The sequence below is a fragment of the Electrona antarctica genome, assembly GCF_951216825.1.
Source record: "Electrona antarctica genome assembly, chromosome: 14".
In the NCBI taxonomy this organism is placed as follows: domain Eukaryota; kingdom Metazoa; phylum Chordata; class Actinopteri; order Myctophiformes; family Myctophidae; genus Electrona; species Electrona antarctica.
The window spans coordinates 31,971,713-31,990,273 of NC_136795.1; the positions used below are offsets into that span (position 1 = coordinate 31,971,713).

Sequence of the window (18,561 nt, forward strand, 5' to 3'; positions counted from 1 at the left end):
ATTAAAAAGTGTGACTCTTTTTATTCTTGTCACTTTTTTTATCTGGCACCCAGCCTAGTATATGTTTTAGATGTGTGTGTCTTTTGGCTGTTTTTCAGCCTCCTTTTCAACATGTTAGCAACTTTACCATTACATGACACTTTACTTTACTTACATAACTTTACATGACAGAGAAGGAGTATGCGAGTGCGAGTATGGTATCAGACCGTATCACAGTAATCATACAATCAAATCCTCAGTGTTGATTTTACTCTGACAGTCTTCAAATGCAACCACACATGTATTAAAGTTCTCAGTCGCCACGGCATGAGTCATGTAAATTCCCTAGAAGCCAGCATGTCTTCTATAGAATCGTGTCACTCACCAAACATAGACTATCTTCTACGCTTAAGCTTGTAATCTTAATTTCGGTTATTAGACATTAAGATTAAAGACTATTTAAAGTGGTCAAACAAGCAATATAATACAGAAACCTTAATGATCTCCGGTATTTCATAAAAGTCTAGGTTAAAGCCTTAATTCACAATTTCTTCAACTCGTTGGCTATTTAAAACATCACACTTTTAAATATTGCGCCAATTGTTTATGAAACACAGAAGGCGCTAAATTGTGTGCGGTACTCTAATTTCATGCGGTTTTACAAATCGCAGATTAGGATTGATATTTTATTTTGCTTTAATCCATGATCATGCATGAACCACATATGTAAACTCTCCGAGTTACAAACGGACCCTTTTATGGTGTGTGGTAAATTGTCTAATAATTTAATAATTTAAGTAATAAGAAAGTCAGTGAAGGCTTGCTTATGACTGACTGGCTGTGTATTGCTGATTGACTTGAGTTTGAGTTCTTACATGGCCTGGGGTAATTTCATACCTGTTTCCCCAAGTGTAACCGTTGGCATTAACTAACACATGATAAGGGTTCTTCTACGGCTCATTGTCCCTTTGCTGGATTTCCTCTCCTTTGTGTCCTTCTTGCTCCATCCCCCCCATTTTGGAGTCATAAGACTGTCAGGCAGGCCCGTATTTTAGCTGAGGGAGGTGCAGGGCTACAGTTGACAGTGGTGGAAAGTAACTGAGTACATTTACTCAAGTACATTTTTTTAGGTGCTTTTACTTTACTCGAGTATGTCCATTTTTCCATAATGTATACTTCTACCCCACTACAACTCGGAGGCAAATTAAGTAAAAGTATTTCTTCCACCACTGGCAGTAAATATACTGTAGGTGGATCAGTGTAGACTCTGTAGTGGGCAGAACAGCCCTGTTGGCTATAGACTGTCCTCAGTAGACAGATGTCACATGACATCTCCCTGCTGCGGCATCTCGCTCCAAAAGCAACACCATGGCAAATCCTAGACAAGATTTGGAGATTAGATAATTTCTTTTTTTTAATAGCAGTTTAGGGGTGCAACAGTTAATTAATTGATTTAATCGATTATAAAAATATCTTGTTTTTTATGAAAAGATAAATACATTTGAATAAAATCATCAATTTTAGGGGAGAAAAAAATATTATTTTCTTTCTTGTCAGCAACTCAACATTTTCAAAAACTGTGAAAATAGCTTTGCACCATGTTGTGATTTGTTGATACTGTATATACTTATCGCTACAAAGATAATTGATTAGTTGCAGCCCTATATCAGTGGTTATCTTATCAATTTAGACCGTATGAGAGCGTTGCAGGGAGCAAGAGCTGCGGACAGCAAAAAAGCAGGGCGACGGGCATGCAAGAGACTGGGAGACAGCGCAGAGAGATTCAGACGGTCAAACAGAGATATGCACATATTTGTCTGCAGCTTGCTGCCAGCATGTGGATTCCTGATGTTCTGCATTTCAGGGTCCAACCAGGAAAAGGAGCTGTCCCTATAATCAATCATGAGCAGTCTGACTCCTCAAACCCTCCGCACTATAGTCTCTGGTTCCAAGTGCTTCAGAATGTAGCCTTAACCCTCCAGTATTGCGGTTGAGAGCAACATTGCAGCTGCCACAGCCCCTTTCAGCACTTTGACACAGCCTGAGCGTGTCCTCGTTCTCCTGAAGGACACCAGCCCTTTGTTGAATACTTTATAGGGCTGCATATAACACATAATATGAATGAAACTTTCATATTTGTTCAACCGACAACCTTTTTTGGGTGAGCTGTTGCACCTTGCCCCTTGTCTCCTCACCATTATACAAGGGTTAATAACCAGAATATTGTACATCTCCTTTAGTCCTTACCTATCCGGCTCCCAGAGACGCAATAAAATCACAGAGGCCATGAAATAGTTGGCAAAAAGATATGGTGCAGTAATCACAATGAGCCAATTAAGGTATTAGTAATTGTGATTAGTAACTGTGATTACAATATTAAGTAAAATCAGACGGTTATAATTTTAGCAATAATCATGCAGCCCTAATGAATATTAGCCGACAACCAGACCTCTTTACCACCACAGACACCCACACACCAAAAAAAGGTTAGACCAACTCAGAAAGTGCTAATAAAGCCCCCTCAGCCCGACCGCCAGTCACTTTCTTCAATGTTGTCGTTGAGCTCCCCCACGGCCACCCGCCTCCCCATTCCTCTGATCCCCGCACCCACCTCCGAGATGGATAGTCTGGTGACACTGACGCGAGGTTAATCCGTGGTGAGAAATAAATATTGCTCAGTGTTGGCATTGACTTGGGGAGTCGGATAATAATTTACTATTCTGTCCATATCGGGTTGCAACTCGAACAGGGCTGAGTCTGCTCTAGCGAACTTTACAACGTTCGACACAGCAACTCGCACGCTTTAGTGCGCTCGGTGGTGTCTCTCGAGCTCAAGTTCGCTGGAGACAGTGCCCCTCCGCCGTAGTCTAAAGCTATCCTTTATCAGCTAAATAAAACTAGTCTGTAGTAGGGAGGGGCAAAGCCCCTACTAGTAAGAGGGGAACGGCAACTGGCGTTGAAGAAAGTGACTGGCACACACACCTCCCACTGCCTGTCTGTCACACAAGACAGCCCGTAGGGTGAACAAGGTGAACAATGGGTTTTTATTTGTACTGTATTATCATCCAGTTGAGCTTCATCTTGCTACAGTATATATGCCCACATCCCTGCCCCGTCAGTGTGACATGTTTGTAGATCTAACCAATAGAGTCGATTTGAATCTTTTCGTAACCGCCCCTTGGAAAAAAATCTAAATACTGAGGGGAACCAGACTCATTTCCACACAGTGATATTAGTATGGCTCTACGTAAGGCTAGTCATTGGCCACTGTGTCTTCTAATCATTAAATGGTCCTTGTGTGGCTCCCGTCTCTGTGGAGAATGCCTTGTTTTCACAAACTGTAGATTGTAAAATGTTTGAAGATGAAAAGCCTTCTCACTTCCTCTTTTTCTCTCTCTCAATCTCTCTCTCTCTCTCTCTCTCTCTCTCTCTCTCCCTCTCAGGTTCTCCTCCTTCAGAATTTCCTGCTCTTTCATGGTAAAACAGAGCTGAAGACGAGGTAAGTTGCAGTTTTGTGTTGTTGTAATAATGCTTGTGTTGTGTGCGGTCGATAGTCCTGGAAGTGTCTCATGAGCGTAACAGGGAAAGAATAAAGATACATAGTGGCTGTCTTGGTGCAAGTGTCGGTTTGTGTCACAGTGGGCTGGCATTTGGGTTGTTGTGGTAAGGCGAGGTGTAGTGAGACATTTGGTTATTGTGGTAATTAAGGGGAGGTGAGACGTCCCCTGGGATGGCATCTCAATCTCACTTGGAGGTGGGAGAGTGATGGTGCTAATGGTGAGGACCAGGCACTAGGCAGGCGCCTGGAGTCAACGCAGCCTATAAAGAGACAGAATTTGGGGACAGACAAAAGGAACAACTTATGTACCTGCATGTGCACAAATCGTTACAATAAAGGACCGTGGCGTGAACCTTGAGGCGATGGCCAGCGAGACGTGTTGTCTTTTGGTACTGTAATTACAACACACACACAGACACAGCAAACTGTGTGTGTGTGTGTGTGTGTGTGTGTGTGTGTGTGTGTGTGTGTGTGTGTGTGTGTGTGTGTGTGTGTGTGTGTGTGTGTGTGTGTGAGTGTGTGAGTGTGTGTGTGTGTGTGTGTGCGTGCGCGCACTTGAGTGCGGCCATGGATGGAGGGATGTGCTGCATACTGGCAGCCACCCATGGGGGTTCAGGTCAGGACAGGAAAAGGTTGAGAGAGGAAAGGTTCTTTCCTGTTAGGCTCCTCCTTCAATGAGCTGACATTGTGGGTTGGTTATATACAGTTGGAGGCCATCGATATTGTCCTTTTCTTTTTGCTGAGGTTTGCGTGATCTGCGCAAAAGGACAGTTAACCCATTTTGGGCGGGAACCCCTTTTGGTGTTTTAAACATTATGTTATAATTTAGCTATTGAAAAATAGCAGACCTAGGTCTGCTATTTTTGAAAAATCGTGAAAATATTTATTTCAGAAAACTGGAGGATTTAGAAGGATTTTTTTTTAATTTTGAGGTCAGGCCTAAATGGGTCAAATGATAAGGGACAATATCGGTGGCACCCAACTGTACAGGACGTTGCTGCTGAAGTCCTCACAGACACGCAGAACAGGACTCATTCATTAGTCTGCCTGCGGCGACGCATGCATGAGGCCAATGGAAGCAGTCCTTCCTGTTTGTTCGTGTGTACAGTATGTGTGTGTTTGTTTGTTAGCAGGATGTCCAAGGGACATATTTTCATGAAACCTGGAAGGAATGATCATCAGTGAGCTTGAGAGAAAAGATTGAATATCCCAATGCTGATTTGATGCCGTTACCACTGTCGCAAAATTGCTTGCTCTGGGTGGGATCTCTGTCGGTACTGCCCTACGTGTAAAGTGTATTGAGAGAACTTGTAATAAAATGTAATTGAATGCTGAGTTATTCAGTACGTTTCAACATCAAGTATACTTGACATTAAGGCTTGGTCTGTGTCCAATATCGGGGTAATGTATCCCGATCTTCCGCCGTAGTCTGAAAACCCACCTTTTCAGACTCCATCATGGCCCATAGCACTTACCCTACCCCCCTTAGACAGCACTTCTTAGACTTATATAGCATTTGAAACAGACTTATAGCATGTCATGTAGACAGCACAATAAGTGCATTGTATGTAGTCATAGCACTTCATAGTATATACTGTATGTACAGCATAGTATAGCATATATGTATAGTTTATATGTATAGTGTGATTATATAGATATGTTCTAGTTATAGTTTATATGTAGTGTCATTATATAGATATGTTCTAGTCACGTTCTTAGCTTACGCATGTTTCGCGATAAATGCATTTTACATATGTGATGTATTCCCATGCTTTTTGTTCTTGCTTAATGTAAATCGCTCTGGATTAAGAGCGTCTGCTAAATGCCTAAATTGTAAAATTGTAAATTGTATCATGTATCGGAAAACGGGATCATGTATCGATGGTTGGAATTATTGAACTCGAAACTGCATACAAAAAAACACAAAATAAGCAAAATACCAATGGTGTGATTGGCTATACTTTATTGGCTATACAGCGGATAGCTAGAGAAGTAGCAAGTTCCAAGTATACCATTTGAATCAGTGCACATATTAAATTAACTTAATGATGGCTTCCAAGTATATATGTACAGTAAAACACTGAAAACTACTATAGAGCATAGCAGTGGGTGTGGTTTTCTGGACCCACTGAAATATCTGCCATTCATTTTCCTGGTGAATTATGACCATAACATCTTTGATTCTGTGAAGAAAGAAAAATGAAAACCGCTAAACAAAGGGTATTAATTAAATGTAGTATATCATATTATGAATTAATTTAAAAAAAATCCCCACAGAATCAAAGGTTTATGGTCATGATTCACCAGGATCCTGGATGGCTGGATTCTAGGCATAAAATAATTCATATAAATATTTGTGTAAATCTCTATGGGAATAATGAATAGCAGATTTTTCAGTGGGTCCAGAAAACCACGCCCACTGCTATGCCTTATACACAGGTATTGATATACAGTCACACACACAAAATGACGCACGCACACGCACACGCACACGCACACGCACAGAAGCCAGGAAGGAGGGGTCATTACAACTCTAGTTTTTTGAGTGAATAAGTGAATTGTGTGTGTGTGTGTGACCACACAACTTTAGTTTTTTTCAACCAAGGTTCATGTTTTAGGTTGTTATTGGAGAAAGTAAAAGATGAGTGTAAATTTTTCTTCATTTGCTGCTTTCTTTCGTTTTAGGGATTTTAGCGTTTTTTGACAGAAATTACATCTGGCCACAGAAGATCACAGGATCTACTGAATGTGAAGGTAGCCTACTGGGGGAACGCCACACTGTGAGTCATAGGCTCAATATGTCAGTTTGTCACATTCAGTAGATCTTGTGATCTTTTGTGGCCAGATGTAATTTCTTGGGGTATATTAGCACTATAGTAAATAATAAAAAAATGAATTGCTATAAAAGTTTGTAAAGAAATACATATTATTTTTTAATTTTTAAAAAAAAATTTTTTTTGTTAATGTTTTTTTTTTGTGGCTTTCGCCTTTATTTTATATTTTTTACGGAGGACAGTAGGCTGACAGGAAATGGGGAGAGAGATGGGGGAAGACATGCAGTAAAGGCCGTCGGGATCGGGAGTCGAACCCGCGGCACACTGCCAGACTGGATTACCAGCCAAGGTGCCTGGACCACTGAGCCATGGCCCAGGCCAAGAAATACATATTTAGCCCCATGCTCGAATGCTGTCAAAAACAGCTAAAATCCCTAAAACGAAAGAAAACGGCAAATGAAGAAAAATGAACACTCATCTTTTACTTTCTCTAATAACAACCTAAAACATGAACCTTTGTTTGAAAAAAACTAAAGTTGTGTGGTCACACACACACAATTCACTTGGACACTCATATCATTCATTTGCTGACGGGGAATGTGCCACTTTTGAGAATGGCGAGTGGGTGTATTGACTGGAAACAAGCAGCAGTGACCCAACACCAGGTCTACACCACTAATCAGTCCCACTCATCATGCACCTGTTGACTCAACACAGAATCCTGTTTGGGCCCTCAGCATGTTCATGAGCATAAACAGCATGTGCACGCACACACGCACTAAACGTGCATTTGTGCACTAATATGACATTATTAAAGGACCACTTCACCACTTTTCAACCTATCTTCATATAATAGGTCCTCACTAATAATCATGAAAAAATTTCGCAATTTGTTTCTACTCGGTCTGTCTCATAGGAGGGCTGTGGGAAGTTCAGAAACTGTCCTCCAGTGACATCATCGATGGGGAATACAAGCTAATAAAAACTGCAGGCGTTCTAGTCCTGAAAAGTTGCAATGCGAAAATGGAAGCCATCGTTCTCACGATAATGAAAATCTAAACATTTTTGTAAAAAAATCTGCCTAATGATGATGTCACTGGAGGACGGTTTCTAAACTGCCCACAGCCCTCCTATGAGACACAGACTGAGTAGAAAAAAATCGTGCCATTTTATCATGACTATTAGTGAGGACCTATTATATGAAGATAGGTTGAAAAGTGGTGAAGTGGTCCTTTAATGCTTTATCCCCAATATGTCACCCTTAAAGAGACAGAAGCAGTATCTTTATCATGTGAGTGTTGGCTGAGAGGTCTTTGCTTGGTGCAGAATTCATCCATTCCATCCATCCATCATCATTATTTCTTTTTTTAATTAGAATCCATCTGAATCCACCTTCAAGGAGCCATTTGTTGTCCAAGCTAATTCCTCTGAGACAAGAACTGCACAAGTGCTGTCCCAGACCCAACACCGGGGGAGGTATGGCAAGCCAAGAAAAACAACACCCCCAGCTCAAACCAGATGAGGTGGTAGAAGGGAGATATATTTTTTTAAGTGCTGCCGCCAATTGGCACTGGAGTCTGGGCACACCTGTCAGCAATGAATCAATATTGAGGACTCGCCCAGTTCCCCACACAGGCCCAGTCCCCCCCCCCCGCAGTTTTAGACTGCGACAGAGGGGCGTCGTCTCAAGCAAACTTGAGCCACGAGACACACCACCGAGCAAGCTAAAGCGAGCCGAGTTGCCGTGTCGAACGTTTGCGAAGTTCGGCCCCGTTCGAGTTGCGCCCATGATAGGCACAGAATAGTAAATCCTCGTCCCACCTACAATGAACACAACGGAGCACTCTCTACCCCACTGACAGCCCGTCTCACCTAATCACAAGCCGCGGCGCTCCTTCCAGACCCTCCCTTCGTAGGAACGTCCCTCCCTTCGTTGGGCTGAAAACAGGGTCGCGTTTTGGAGACTACATGGGACCATACACATAGAAAGGTAGACGCCTCCTTCGTCCTTGGGGCGTCTGTCAGGGAGGGCAAGCTTCTGTGACGTCAGTGACGAATGTGCAGAATATTGCCAAGCTTCATGTGAACCATGGCTATGCATTTCTTTAAGTCGCTCTGGATTAAGAGTGTCTGCTAAATGCCTAAATTGTAAATCAGGCTACCTTCAGTGTTTGAACTCTTACCTCCAGTGTATATCTAATATTAATACAGAACGTACATTCATTCATTGATGTAAAGTCATATTTATTCCTCTTTATATAACTGCAAATAAACCTGGTGAAAATGAAGAGAATTCTGATTCTTGGTTGATCAGACTGTTTAGTGTTTATATTTTATTTTGCAGCTGCGCTTGTTAATAACAACTGCTGGTTGCAGCTTGACACATGAGTGTGAACTATAGCCTACTCAACCTTTATAGTGCAACAGGGCAAAAGTTAGTCACTGTTGTGTACAGAGCAACGTTGTTTTAACTGGTATGAGGCATGGCTACTGTGAATAATCTAATAGTGTTGATTTTGACAGTATATTTTGATTTAGTTGTAGTCATATTTTAGTCATCTGAAATGTTTTAGTGTTAGTCTAGTTTTAGTCGACTACATATCATAAGACTTTAGTCGACTAACTCTGCAGTTGATATTGACGACAAAAAGTTATTTTCACATAAAATAACTTGTCATTCAGTTCTACTGGATATCTTCCCTACTAGTCCCCTAACATTTTAGTCTAATTTTTATTTGTTGACAAAATTGTCAAAATATTTAGTCTTTGTTTTAGTCAGCGAAACGTAGTTTTTATTTTGTTTTCGTCAGTGTTTTTTCACTGACTAGTTTAGTCGACGAAATCAACACTGATCTGATATAACATGGGTTTTATATTTATTTTTCTTTAATGCCATTCTCAACATGACAGGAAACGAGTGGACTGCACATTTGACTGTTAATAATAATCTCATGCATAGCCAGACCTCCGCTGTCTCCTCAAACAGATGACAGGTCCTCCCACAGTTAATTACACTGGTCCATCTAGCCAGATTGACAGTTCAGTGACAAAGTGAGAATCAAACAAGAGGAGCTAAAAAGATAGCTTCTGGTGGAGTAGACGGATCAATTCACTTTGCCGGTTACAAATCCAGTCTATAGCTATTAAATGCGGATTGTGTTCATGCGTGCCAATTACCAGATACAGTAAGTGGGCTCTAGTCTGGCCGTGGTGGACATTTGGATTTGCGATTTGCACATTTGACCTCTTGTGGGGGACATGGAGCACGCACACACAGGCACGCACGCATGTGTGCACACACAGCTGTCCATTGGAGACGGTGTGCACCGCTCAAAAAGATGAACCCTCCCTAGGGGTGTCAATCACCATCGTTGAGACGCTGAATAGACTCTCTCTCTCTGAGGGAGATTTGTTGAGGTTGTTCACACTCGCAGTGTGTTGGTGGCTTGTTAACGACCATCGTTGTCTCATTGATTAACTATTTTATGAATTAAAATGTGTACGACCATCCATTGGACTCAAAGTAAAATTACAGTAGCTGACCTAACCCTTGGACTGAGATTAGAAACCCTCCCCTATTTTCATCCAGGGGTACACTTTTAAGAACATCGACACTGGCCCTAATCACATATCTTTCCCTTTACTTCTTTCTTCACCATCCTGCTCCCCTCCCAGCAGGGTGTTTCAGATGGCGGTGTGGATCCAGGCCCAGCAGCTCCAGGGAGATGCACTGCACCAGATGCAGTCCCTCTATGGTCAGCACTTCCCCATCGAAGTGCGACACTACCTGTCTCAGTGGATTGAGGGCCAGATCTGGTGAGTGTGTGTGTGTGTGTGTGTGTGTGTGTGTGTGTGCGTGTGCGTGTGCGTGTGCGTGCGCGTGTGCGTGTGTGTGTGTGTGCATGCGCGCTTTCATCAGGTTGGATAGACGAAACGTTCGTCATCCTTTCATGTAGAAAATAAAAAAGAGTTGAAACTCCCTCTTGCCACTGTGTGCGACCCAGTACCTTTATGAAGTGGATAGCGCACCAGAAGTCAGAGTGCGGTGGTTACACGAAAAGTCATTTGACATTACATAATTGCCAGAACTCATCAATGAGAAGTTCAAAGCCTGTTATTCCAAATTATATTCTTCTGTGGCTAGACTGTGTGGCTGATTAAACTGTCATGTCATGTTTTTGTTTGTTTTGTTTTGTTAAATTTCCCCCAAATGTCTCCCATAATAACTATTGTTCAAGTACCTTGATTCTTTAATTTGGGCGCATTTGGTTTGGGACAGCAAACACCCACGATTAAGGAATGTCTTCCTTCAAAGGTCCAATACTTTGAAGGAAGCTTTTGAAGAAATTGCTTTACCAAATTTCCAATTTTATTATTTGGCCACAAATATTCAGTATTTATCATACTAACTGGATATATTTCCACCATGAATCCTCATGTCCATCGTGGGTAATCATGGAGGTTATTGCCTGCAGCCCAGTCTGTTTATAGAGAGGCCACACTGTCTAATGTCTACAGTATGTGTTAAAGCGTCCCTGAGCAAGACAATCCAAGCCGTCCACGAGATATCTCGAGGAAAGCTATTATTACCATCTGGGCAATCCACAAGAAACACGAGATTTTATTAAAAAAATATATTTATAAATATTATTGGTACCTTCTTTTGCTTCCGTCGCTACATCCACAGGCCTCTCATTGTAGAAACAGCCTACATCATAATCCGCGGTACACGTGCCGTGCACACGGTTGTTAGTGATTTTACTGCACAAAATGGAATAAAGTGCCATGTTTGGGACGTTATAAAACATTAAAGAAAATATATTGTCCGCGAGTTAGAACGCAGCCTAAAGTGAGGCTAGACTACAGATATGGAGGGCGGAGGTGGCTCTTTGTTTATGTCGCACATTTCACTGGCAGTCTGGCACTAGCTTCACGATCCATTTCACTGGCACTAGCTTCACGATCCATTTCACTGGCACTAGCTTCACGATCCATTTCACTGGCACTAGCTTCACGATCCCGCCTTGGTAACATTGGTAACGGCATGGAATCGGTTAACTCCTAACTGCTCCCCGGGATCTGTACAAATAGCACTCACCACTCCTAATACATTAATTAGGATTTCACGTATACAGTATGCAAGTGTACAGTGACGAAAAATACCCCAAAGGAGTTATTTACCATGTCAAATATCAACATTTACAAAGAAACCCCCAGATAATCCTAACTGACACATTTCTTTCTATTAGCCCCACGCTGAAAGGGACACGGTATATCGTCCTATACAATTAAGGTCTCAATCCCTCCATGACGCATATTTGAACAGCATGGGAACAGGACCTCTAGATCTTATGCTAATTTTCCAAAGCCGGAGCGGTTGAGCAAAGACCCGCCCGGCAGCAATGTTTAATGCAATTTATTTGTGCGTGTATACGTATTTTTGTTGACAAAGTTGTAAATGTCAACAGTATGAAACTCTATACCGTCATATGCATACATCTGTCGCGTGAATTATTAAAACATTAGAAAGTAGCCGGCGTACAGTATCTGTGTATCAGATTGTGAAAATATAATAATAATAACAATAATAATAAAATTATTGAAAGACAGAACTAGTGTATTGTCTGCTAGCGTGCTGCTATACTGTTGACTTTTTCAACTTTGTCATGAGTAATTCAACAAAAAAAAAACGTACACACAAATACATTGCATTATCATTAAACAGTGCTGCCGGGCGGGTCTTTGCGCAACCGCTCCGGGATTTAGATATATGCAGATCTTACAGTACTTTTGTTGATGACACATGGGACTCAACCCTTAATCAAATGAACACACCTCTATGTGTGCATGCCATGCACTTATCCAATTGAATGCAGTCCATTATAGCCACCAAAACTAAATTAGCCCATTCATTCATGCGTGTCTTTGTGTGTGGGCATGTGCACATGTGCCATCAGGGATGCCATTGACCTGGAAAACCCCCAGGAGGAGTTCAAGGCCAAGCGTCTGCTGGACAGTCTGATCCAGGAGCTGCAGAACAAGGCCGAGCACCAGGTGGGAGAGGACGGCTTTCTGCTCAAGATCAAACTGGGACACTACGCCAGCCAGTTGAAGGTTAGCATTAGCAACACAACCACACTACGCCAGCCAGTTGAAGGTTAGCATTAGCAACACAACCACACTACGCCAGCCAGTTGAAGGTTAGCATTAGCAACACAACCACACTACGCCAGCCAGTTGAAGGTTAGCATTAGCAACACAACCACACTACGCCAGCCAGTTGAAGGTTAGCATTAGCAACACAACCACACTACGCCAGCCAGTTGAAGGTTAGCATTAGCAACACAACCACACTACGCCAGCCAGTTGAAGGTTAGCATTAGCAACACAACCACACTACACCAGCCAGTTGAAGGTTAGCAACACAACCACACTGACTATGCCAGCTGGCTGAAGGTTAGCATTAACAACACAACCACACTACACCAGCCAGTTGAAGGTTAGAAACACAACCACACTGACTATGCCAGCTGGCTGAAGGTTAGCATTAACAACACAACCACACTACGCCAGCCAGCATCTCAAGTGAACACAAGTGCCACGAGAGACGCCACAGAGCAAGCTAAAGCGTGCAAGTTGCCGTGTCGAACGCTGCAAAGTTTGCTTAGCCGACTCAGCCCTATTCGAGTTGGGACCCGATATGAACGGAATAGTAAATCATGTTCTGGCGAGAGTGTTTGCCCCGACTGCCACTCAAAGTGGCTACTGGCCAATCACAGCGTGTCCTTGCACACATGACACCAACATGCATGGATTCAAGTTCTCAGTCGCCACGACTGATTTCAGTCACTTGGATTCCATACAAAGGCAGCATGTCTTCTTTGAAAGCATGTCACACACCGGAAATAGCAGATCTACAAGCTTGTAAGCTTGTAGATCGGCTATTTTCGTGACATGGTCAAAAAAGCAAAAAAGGTTAAAGCCTCAATCTGCGATTTCAAGTCAACTGGTTGGCTGTATGTAGAACAGCATCAGCAGAGGATTAGAATGATAATGTACCTAAACATTATAAGTGATAATATACCCAAACATCATCATTACATTTTCTCTTTATTCCTCGAACATGGCTTCTGAGAATGCCCATACCAAACGTGAAAACTGTTGGAAAACATTATCTGGGAAGTGGGATACCTGGCTTACAATAAACTAAAACAGACCGGGTGAACTTTTTTGTTCTCATTCAGCACAGTACAATAATACAGTGAACAACATAAGAAGGGTAAAGTGCTAGGCTGAGGCAAAAAGCCCAAGGGGGCGGGTCTTATACGAGGCCTCTATCTTGTCTTGTAAACATATTACTTTACTTTATTTCTTTATTTAGACGGGAATGAACTATACACTATACACCCAGATTTAGCAAATATGCTAATTTACATCCGCAGTCCACACAAAAAAAACACATGAAAACAAAAACAGGCAGACAATGGAGTACATTACATTACATTAGGGAAAACAGCATAATAATACATTATTAGTAATTTAATACTAGAACAGAGGTTAGTAGTTAAAAAAATACCATGTGCTGTCTGATGCAGTATAAAACTGTGCTACTGTATGACAACAGGTATTGCATGCTACAGATATCTCCATATACAGTATGGGCACAAAAGGGACACAGACAGATAGTTAAAACGGGTGCTATAACAATGGGTATTATATCGATCCCAAGTAGGCCGGTGACCGACGGGCACGTACAGGTCTAGTGAAGCACAATCACATTGAACGCCTCAAGCTAAATGAAATTAATTTAATTGAATCCCGCTATCAGAAGAAGACAAGGGCATATTTTGTCCAAAGTGACGGGATACTGGATAGCCATTTCAGTGGTTCGCAGGTGGTTAACGCAAACTCACTGGCTGCAGTTCTCAGAAACTGAGGAATCTGAAGGTGTTTAGGAACAGCTTGTATCCGTCATTAGGAAAACAAGCTGAGGGCAGCCCAAGCCAAGGGCCTTGGTAGCCACTCAATGCTACTATTTATTATTGAGCACCTTCCCCATGGATCTCTTCATCTGTTTGTCTTCTCTCTCCCCACTGAAGCCGTGCATTGCAGTACCACACTGTGTATACATGTGTATTCTCATGTGGACATTAGACATTGCCCACAATGTGTTTTAAAAATGCATACACATGCACTCACTCTGGTGTGTGTGTGTGTGTGTGTGTGTGTGTGTGTGTGTGTGTGTGTGTGTGTGTGTGTGTGTGTGTGTGTGTGTGTGTGTGTGTGTGTGTGTGTGTGTGTGTGTGTGTGTGTGTGTGTGTGCGCGTGTCCGTAAGGTGGCGTGCATCCATGCGTACATGTGCTTGTCTGTGTGTATGTATATGCCAGAGAGTCATGATGTCTTCATATTATAAAATGCACTGTGCTTCAGAGATGGATCTCATTAGGCTTGACTAACCCATCAAGGCCGGGAAAGCATCTGTGTCATTTTAACCGTTATTTTATGCTTTGGCTATTCAAAAATAGCAGATCTGCTATTTTTTCATATTGGGAAAATGTGTTTATTTTTGAATATATATATATTTTTAAACCGACATTTTTCACTCAGGGGGGCCCCTCGAACAAAATATTTTGACATGTGGGTACGGTCCGCGGCCAAAAATGTATAATTTTGGCAGACCTTGATATGAAAAAGGTTGAGCATCACATGACAGCTAAACATACGATTTTCAGAAAAGTGTTAATTAAGATGTTTGTAAAAATTGGGCCCTGGTCTTAATGGGCTAATAGGGCTTAGCGTGCCCAGGGATTGGGCTCCTAAACTTAGCGAGCTGCCTCAATGGGACTAAATTGGTTGGTCCTGTGTGCCGGCCTGCTCCCCAAGTCAGTGGCTAACGAGCACTAACACGAGCACATGTTCTCCTTATCTTTCAGAGCACGTATGACCGTTGTCCACTAGAGCTGGTCCGATGCATCAAACATATCCTCTACACAGAGCAGAGGCTTGTAAGAGAAGCTACTAATGTGAGTCAAGCACACACACACACACACACACACACACACACACACACACGCACGCGCGCACTCACACACGCGTGCGCACTAATGTGGATACATGCATGTATGGATGCACTCGCACACTTATGCACAAACACACATGAATAAACACCTGTGGCTTCCATACATTATTCATTACCCAGCCTGCACCGTGCCCTGAAACACATTTTGAAAAGCTCACACGAAACATCATCGCGAAAATAATGGCAACTGACGGTCTCCCGTTGTTGCGGTGGCTAACACATTATGGAAATGGTGAGCTCGGGATCGCATTGAGGGAGAGACCCTCATTGCCTATGCCGCCGATTTACTACAAAACAAGCAAAATCTCCTAGCAAAACAAATGCAGTAACAATAACTTTAAAAATCAAGTTCTGTTTTATTTATTTTTACAATTCACTCCGGGTATGTGGGGCAGATGAGCACAATAACTGTTCCAGATGAGTCACGTAAATCGTACAGTGCCTGGCTTTGGTTCCCTGGCCAGAACACTGAGAACACACATATACTCGTGTACAGTATGCCAAGAAATAGCCTTCCAAAAGGAAAACCTTCTGATTTCCTTCTAGAACCACAGCTGTAAGGGAGAAAGTAGTTAGATTTCACGTTTTATAACCAGCAGTACGTGAGTTATAAAACCATAAAGCCAGTGGTCCATAAAACACCTGACTATCAATAACTCCTGGGCTGAATTGATTTCCAGTCCAGATATGCTTTTTCTATTACAGGGATGCACTTGAATTGATTGAGTTAGCTGTTTTACCTCTTCTGAACGTGAACACTCCACAGTGCTCCCGTCTGCAAGCAGCCTCCGCTCTCTGTATGGCCAGTGTTCTCATCAGTGTTATGTTATTATGTTAGTGTATGGTTATAGAATATTACACAGTACAATATCATAGCTAATACAAGCGAGGTTCATTTAATGTGTGGGTGCGACATACAGTATTTGCCAACATTGGACTGTGAAAAAGAGGGAGGTTTTCTGGGGTAATGGCCTACCTACTCTCAATGGCCCTGCCCCCATATAACCCTACACTACAGATTGTTCATAAAGTAAACACTAGCGTATGAAATGAAAGTTACTTAATTACTCTAATGTATGTCTCACAATAGATTACATGAATAAACCAGACTGGGACAAAGCCCCATGTAGTTTGTTTGGGCGTAGGAGGTTTCAAGGTGCACAAGGCGCCATCTTGGAAGTATCTAGAAGTAGCTAGATGTAGCCAAAATACCCTTTTGGAGGATCGACAGCAACCGGAGCTATGATTACTTCCAACACGACTAGCGATGGGACCGCGACGGGCCGTTGTTTAGAATTGGAAGCATTGATTTAGATCAAGAGTTATTCACGTTTTAAGATCTCATCGATTAAAATGGAGGGGGAACCACTTTGGATGACGTCCTAACCGGAAATTACATTGAATGTTGCGCTCTCGGTTATGGAATGAGTAACGTTCCGTCTTTTGATTAATCTCCGTTCTGGGCATCCAACGTAATTAATTAATAAGGCAGAGACCTCCGTCCCGGGCCCTCTAAGTGTTAAGACTTACTCGTGGCTTCGCTGTGAGTTCAGGGTTAGGTTAGGGTTTGGGGTGTCGGACTAATGCATGTCGGACTCTTAGTACGTCAGAACAAACACATGCACCCGTCGTACGGGTCTGGGCAACTTGCCATAACCCCACTGTAAGAAAGACAGTATGCCTTCCCGAGTCATTTGTACCCGGAGACAAAGTAACTGTTTTATAACTATTACTATCTAAGAAACAGGAAGGTCTTGCACCAATTGGACTGAAATGCATTTTAAGTGTATTTCTTCTTGGGAACCGTTCCATCCAATTTCACTTTTCAGCAGCAAACTGAGCAGAGCGGGTTTCAGCTAGCACAGTGACGAGTGACATTTAAATCTGTGTGGCAGGTATATGGGTATGACTGACTCGAGCTTCATGCTGAGCCTCAACTCAGCATGAGTGGTGGCAGTCAATCAGGTCCAACAAACAACCATAAACCTTCCAGTGATGGACTCTCAATCACCCAGTGGATATAGCCAACGTTATTTGGAGGATACCATACTACCGCTGCATTACGTCACTCACTCACTCTCGCTTTTCTAATTGGCAGTCGAGTTCTCCGGTGGGCGGATTGATGGACAGCATGTCTCAGAAGTACCAGTTGATCAACCAAGCCTTTGAGGAGCTCCGTCTGCTAAGTCAAGACACTGAGAACGACCTGCGTAAACTCCAGCACAACCAGGAATACTTCATCATTCAGTACCAGGAGAGCCTCCGCATCCAGGGTGAGACTACAGAACACCACAGCTCATTGCCTTTCGAGTAGCCAATCTGAGATATGAGCCAGGAGTTAATATGAGGAACAGAATAAAACATGGAACAAAAAGTTTGGTAGATTATGTTGTACTTGTAACAATGCTTCTTGGCAATAACTTCAATACCGCTGGAAAGTCTGTTTATTTCCGTTTTAATTTACATAATCTAAATAAACACAAATTTCAAATTTCATTCCGTAAGATCATTTGATCTAATCATTTACCTCACCTCCCGTGCCGGAACACAAACATTCCTGAGTGCTGTAGCCTCCCCTCACCATTACACATCCATGACCCGGCTCTGAATGGGGCCTGCATTATGCCATAGTATAGACGCTGAGTTAATTATTATTCCATATTTGTCTATATATGCGTGCATGCGTGCGTGCGCGTGTGTGTGCCAGTGTGTATTGGATGTTTTACTGACCTGTCACCCCACCCCACGCCCCCTCCTCCACCCTGTTTATTCTTTTCTCCCACGCCTCCCCACTCCCTCACCCATGTCTCAACCCCCCCCCACCCCACCCCCCCAGCCCAGCTGACCGGCCTGGCCACGCTGCCCCCTGCTGACAGACAGCTACGGGAGCCCGCCCTGCTCAGCAAGAGAGCCACTGTGGAGGCCTGGCTGACCAGAGAGGCCAACACACTACAGAAATACAGACTGGTAGGGATGGATAATCTATTTCTATTGTTGTATTGTTTATTGGATCTTGTTTAGTCGATACACTTAATTGTTTTAGCTCATGCTCATTTGATTTAGCTATTTTGTCTCATCTGTTTAAGGAAATAGGTAGCTGATATATTGCACTTTTACCTTAGCACTAGGTATACTCTTGGTTGCTTGTTTTTGCAGAAAATGCACTAAA

General features: G+C 42.6%; 1 protein-coding gene across 2 annotated transcripts in view; it reads left to right on the forward strand.

Moving 5' to 3' along the window:
- Positions 1–18,561, forward strand: part of stat5a (signal transducer and activator of transcription 5a) — an 86,010-nt gene that overhangs the window by 45,469 nt on the left and 21,980 nt on the right. Inside the window, exons 2-7 of one of the 2 annotated variants that reach the window (XM_079521616.1) lie at positions 3,423–3,478; positions 9,988–10,128; positions 12,270–12,426; positions 15,247–15,336; positions 17,491–17,665; positions 18,229–18,359. In XM_079521616.1, the coding sequence (XP_079377742.1) occupies positions 3,423–3,478; positions 9,988–10,128; positions 12,270–12,426; positions 15,247–15,336; positions 17,491–17,665; positions 18,229–18,359 (750 nt within the window). The remainder of the gene's footprint in view (positions 1–3,422; positions 3,479–9,987; positions 10,129–12,269; positions 12,427–15,246; positions 15,337–17,490; positions 17,666–18,228; positions 18,360–18,561) is intronic. The other variant, XM_079521617.1, reaches the window with a different exon arrangement.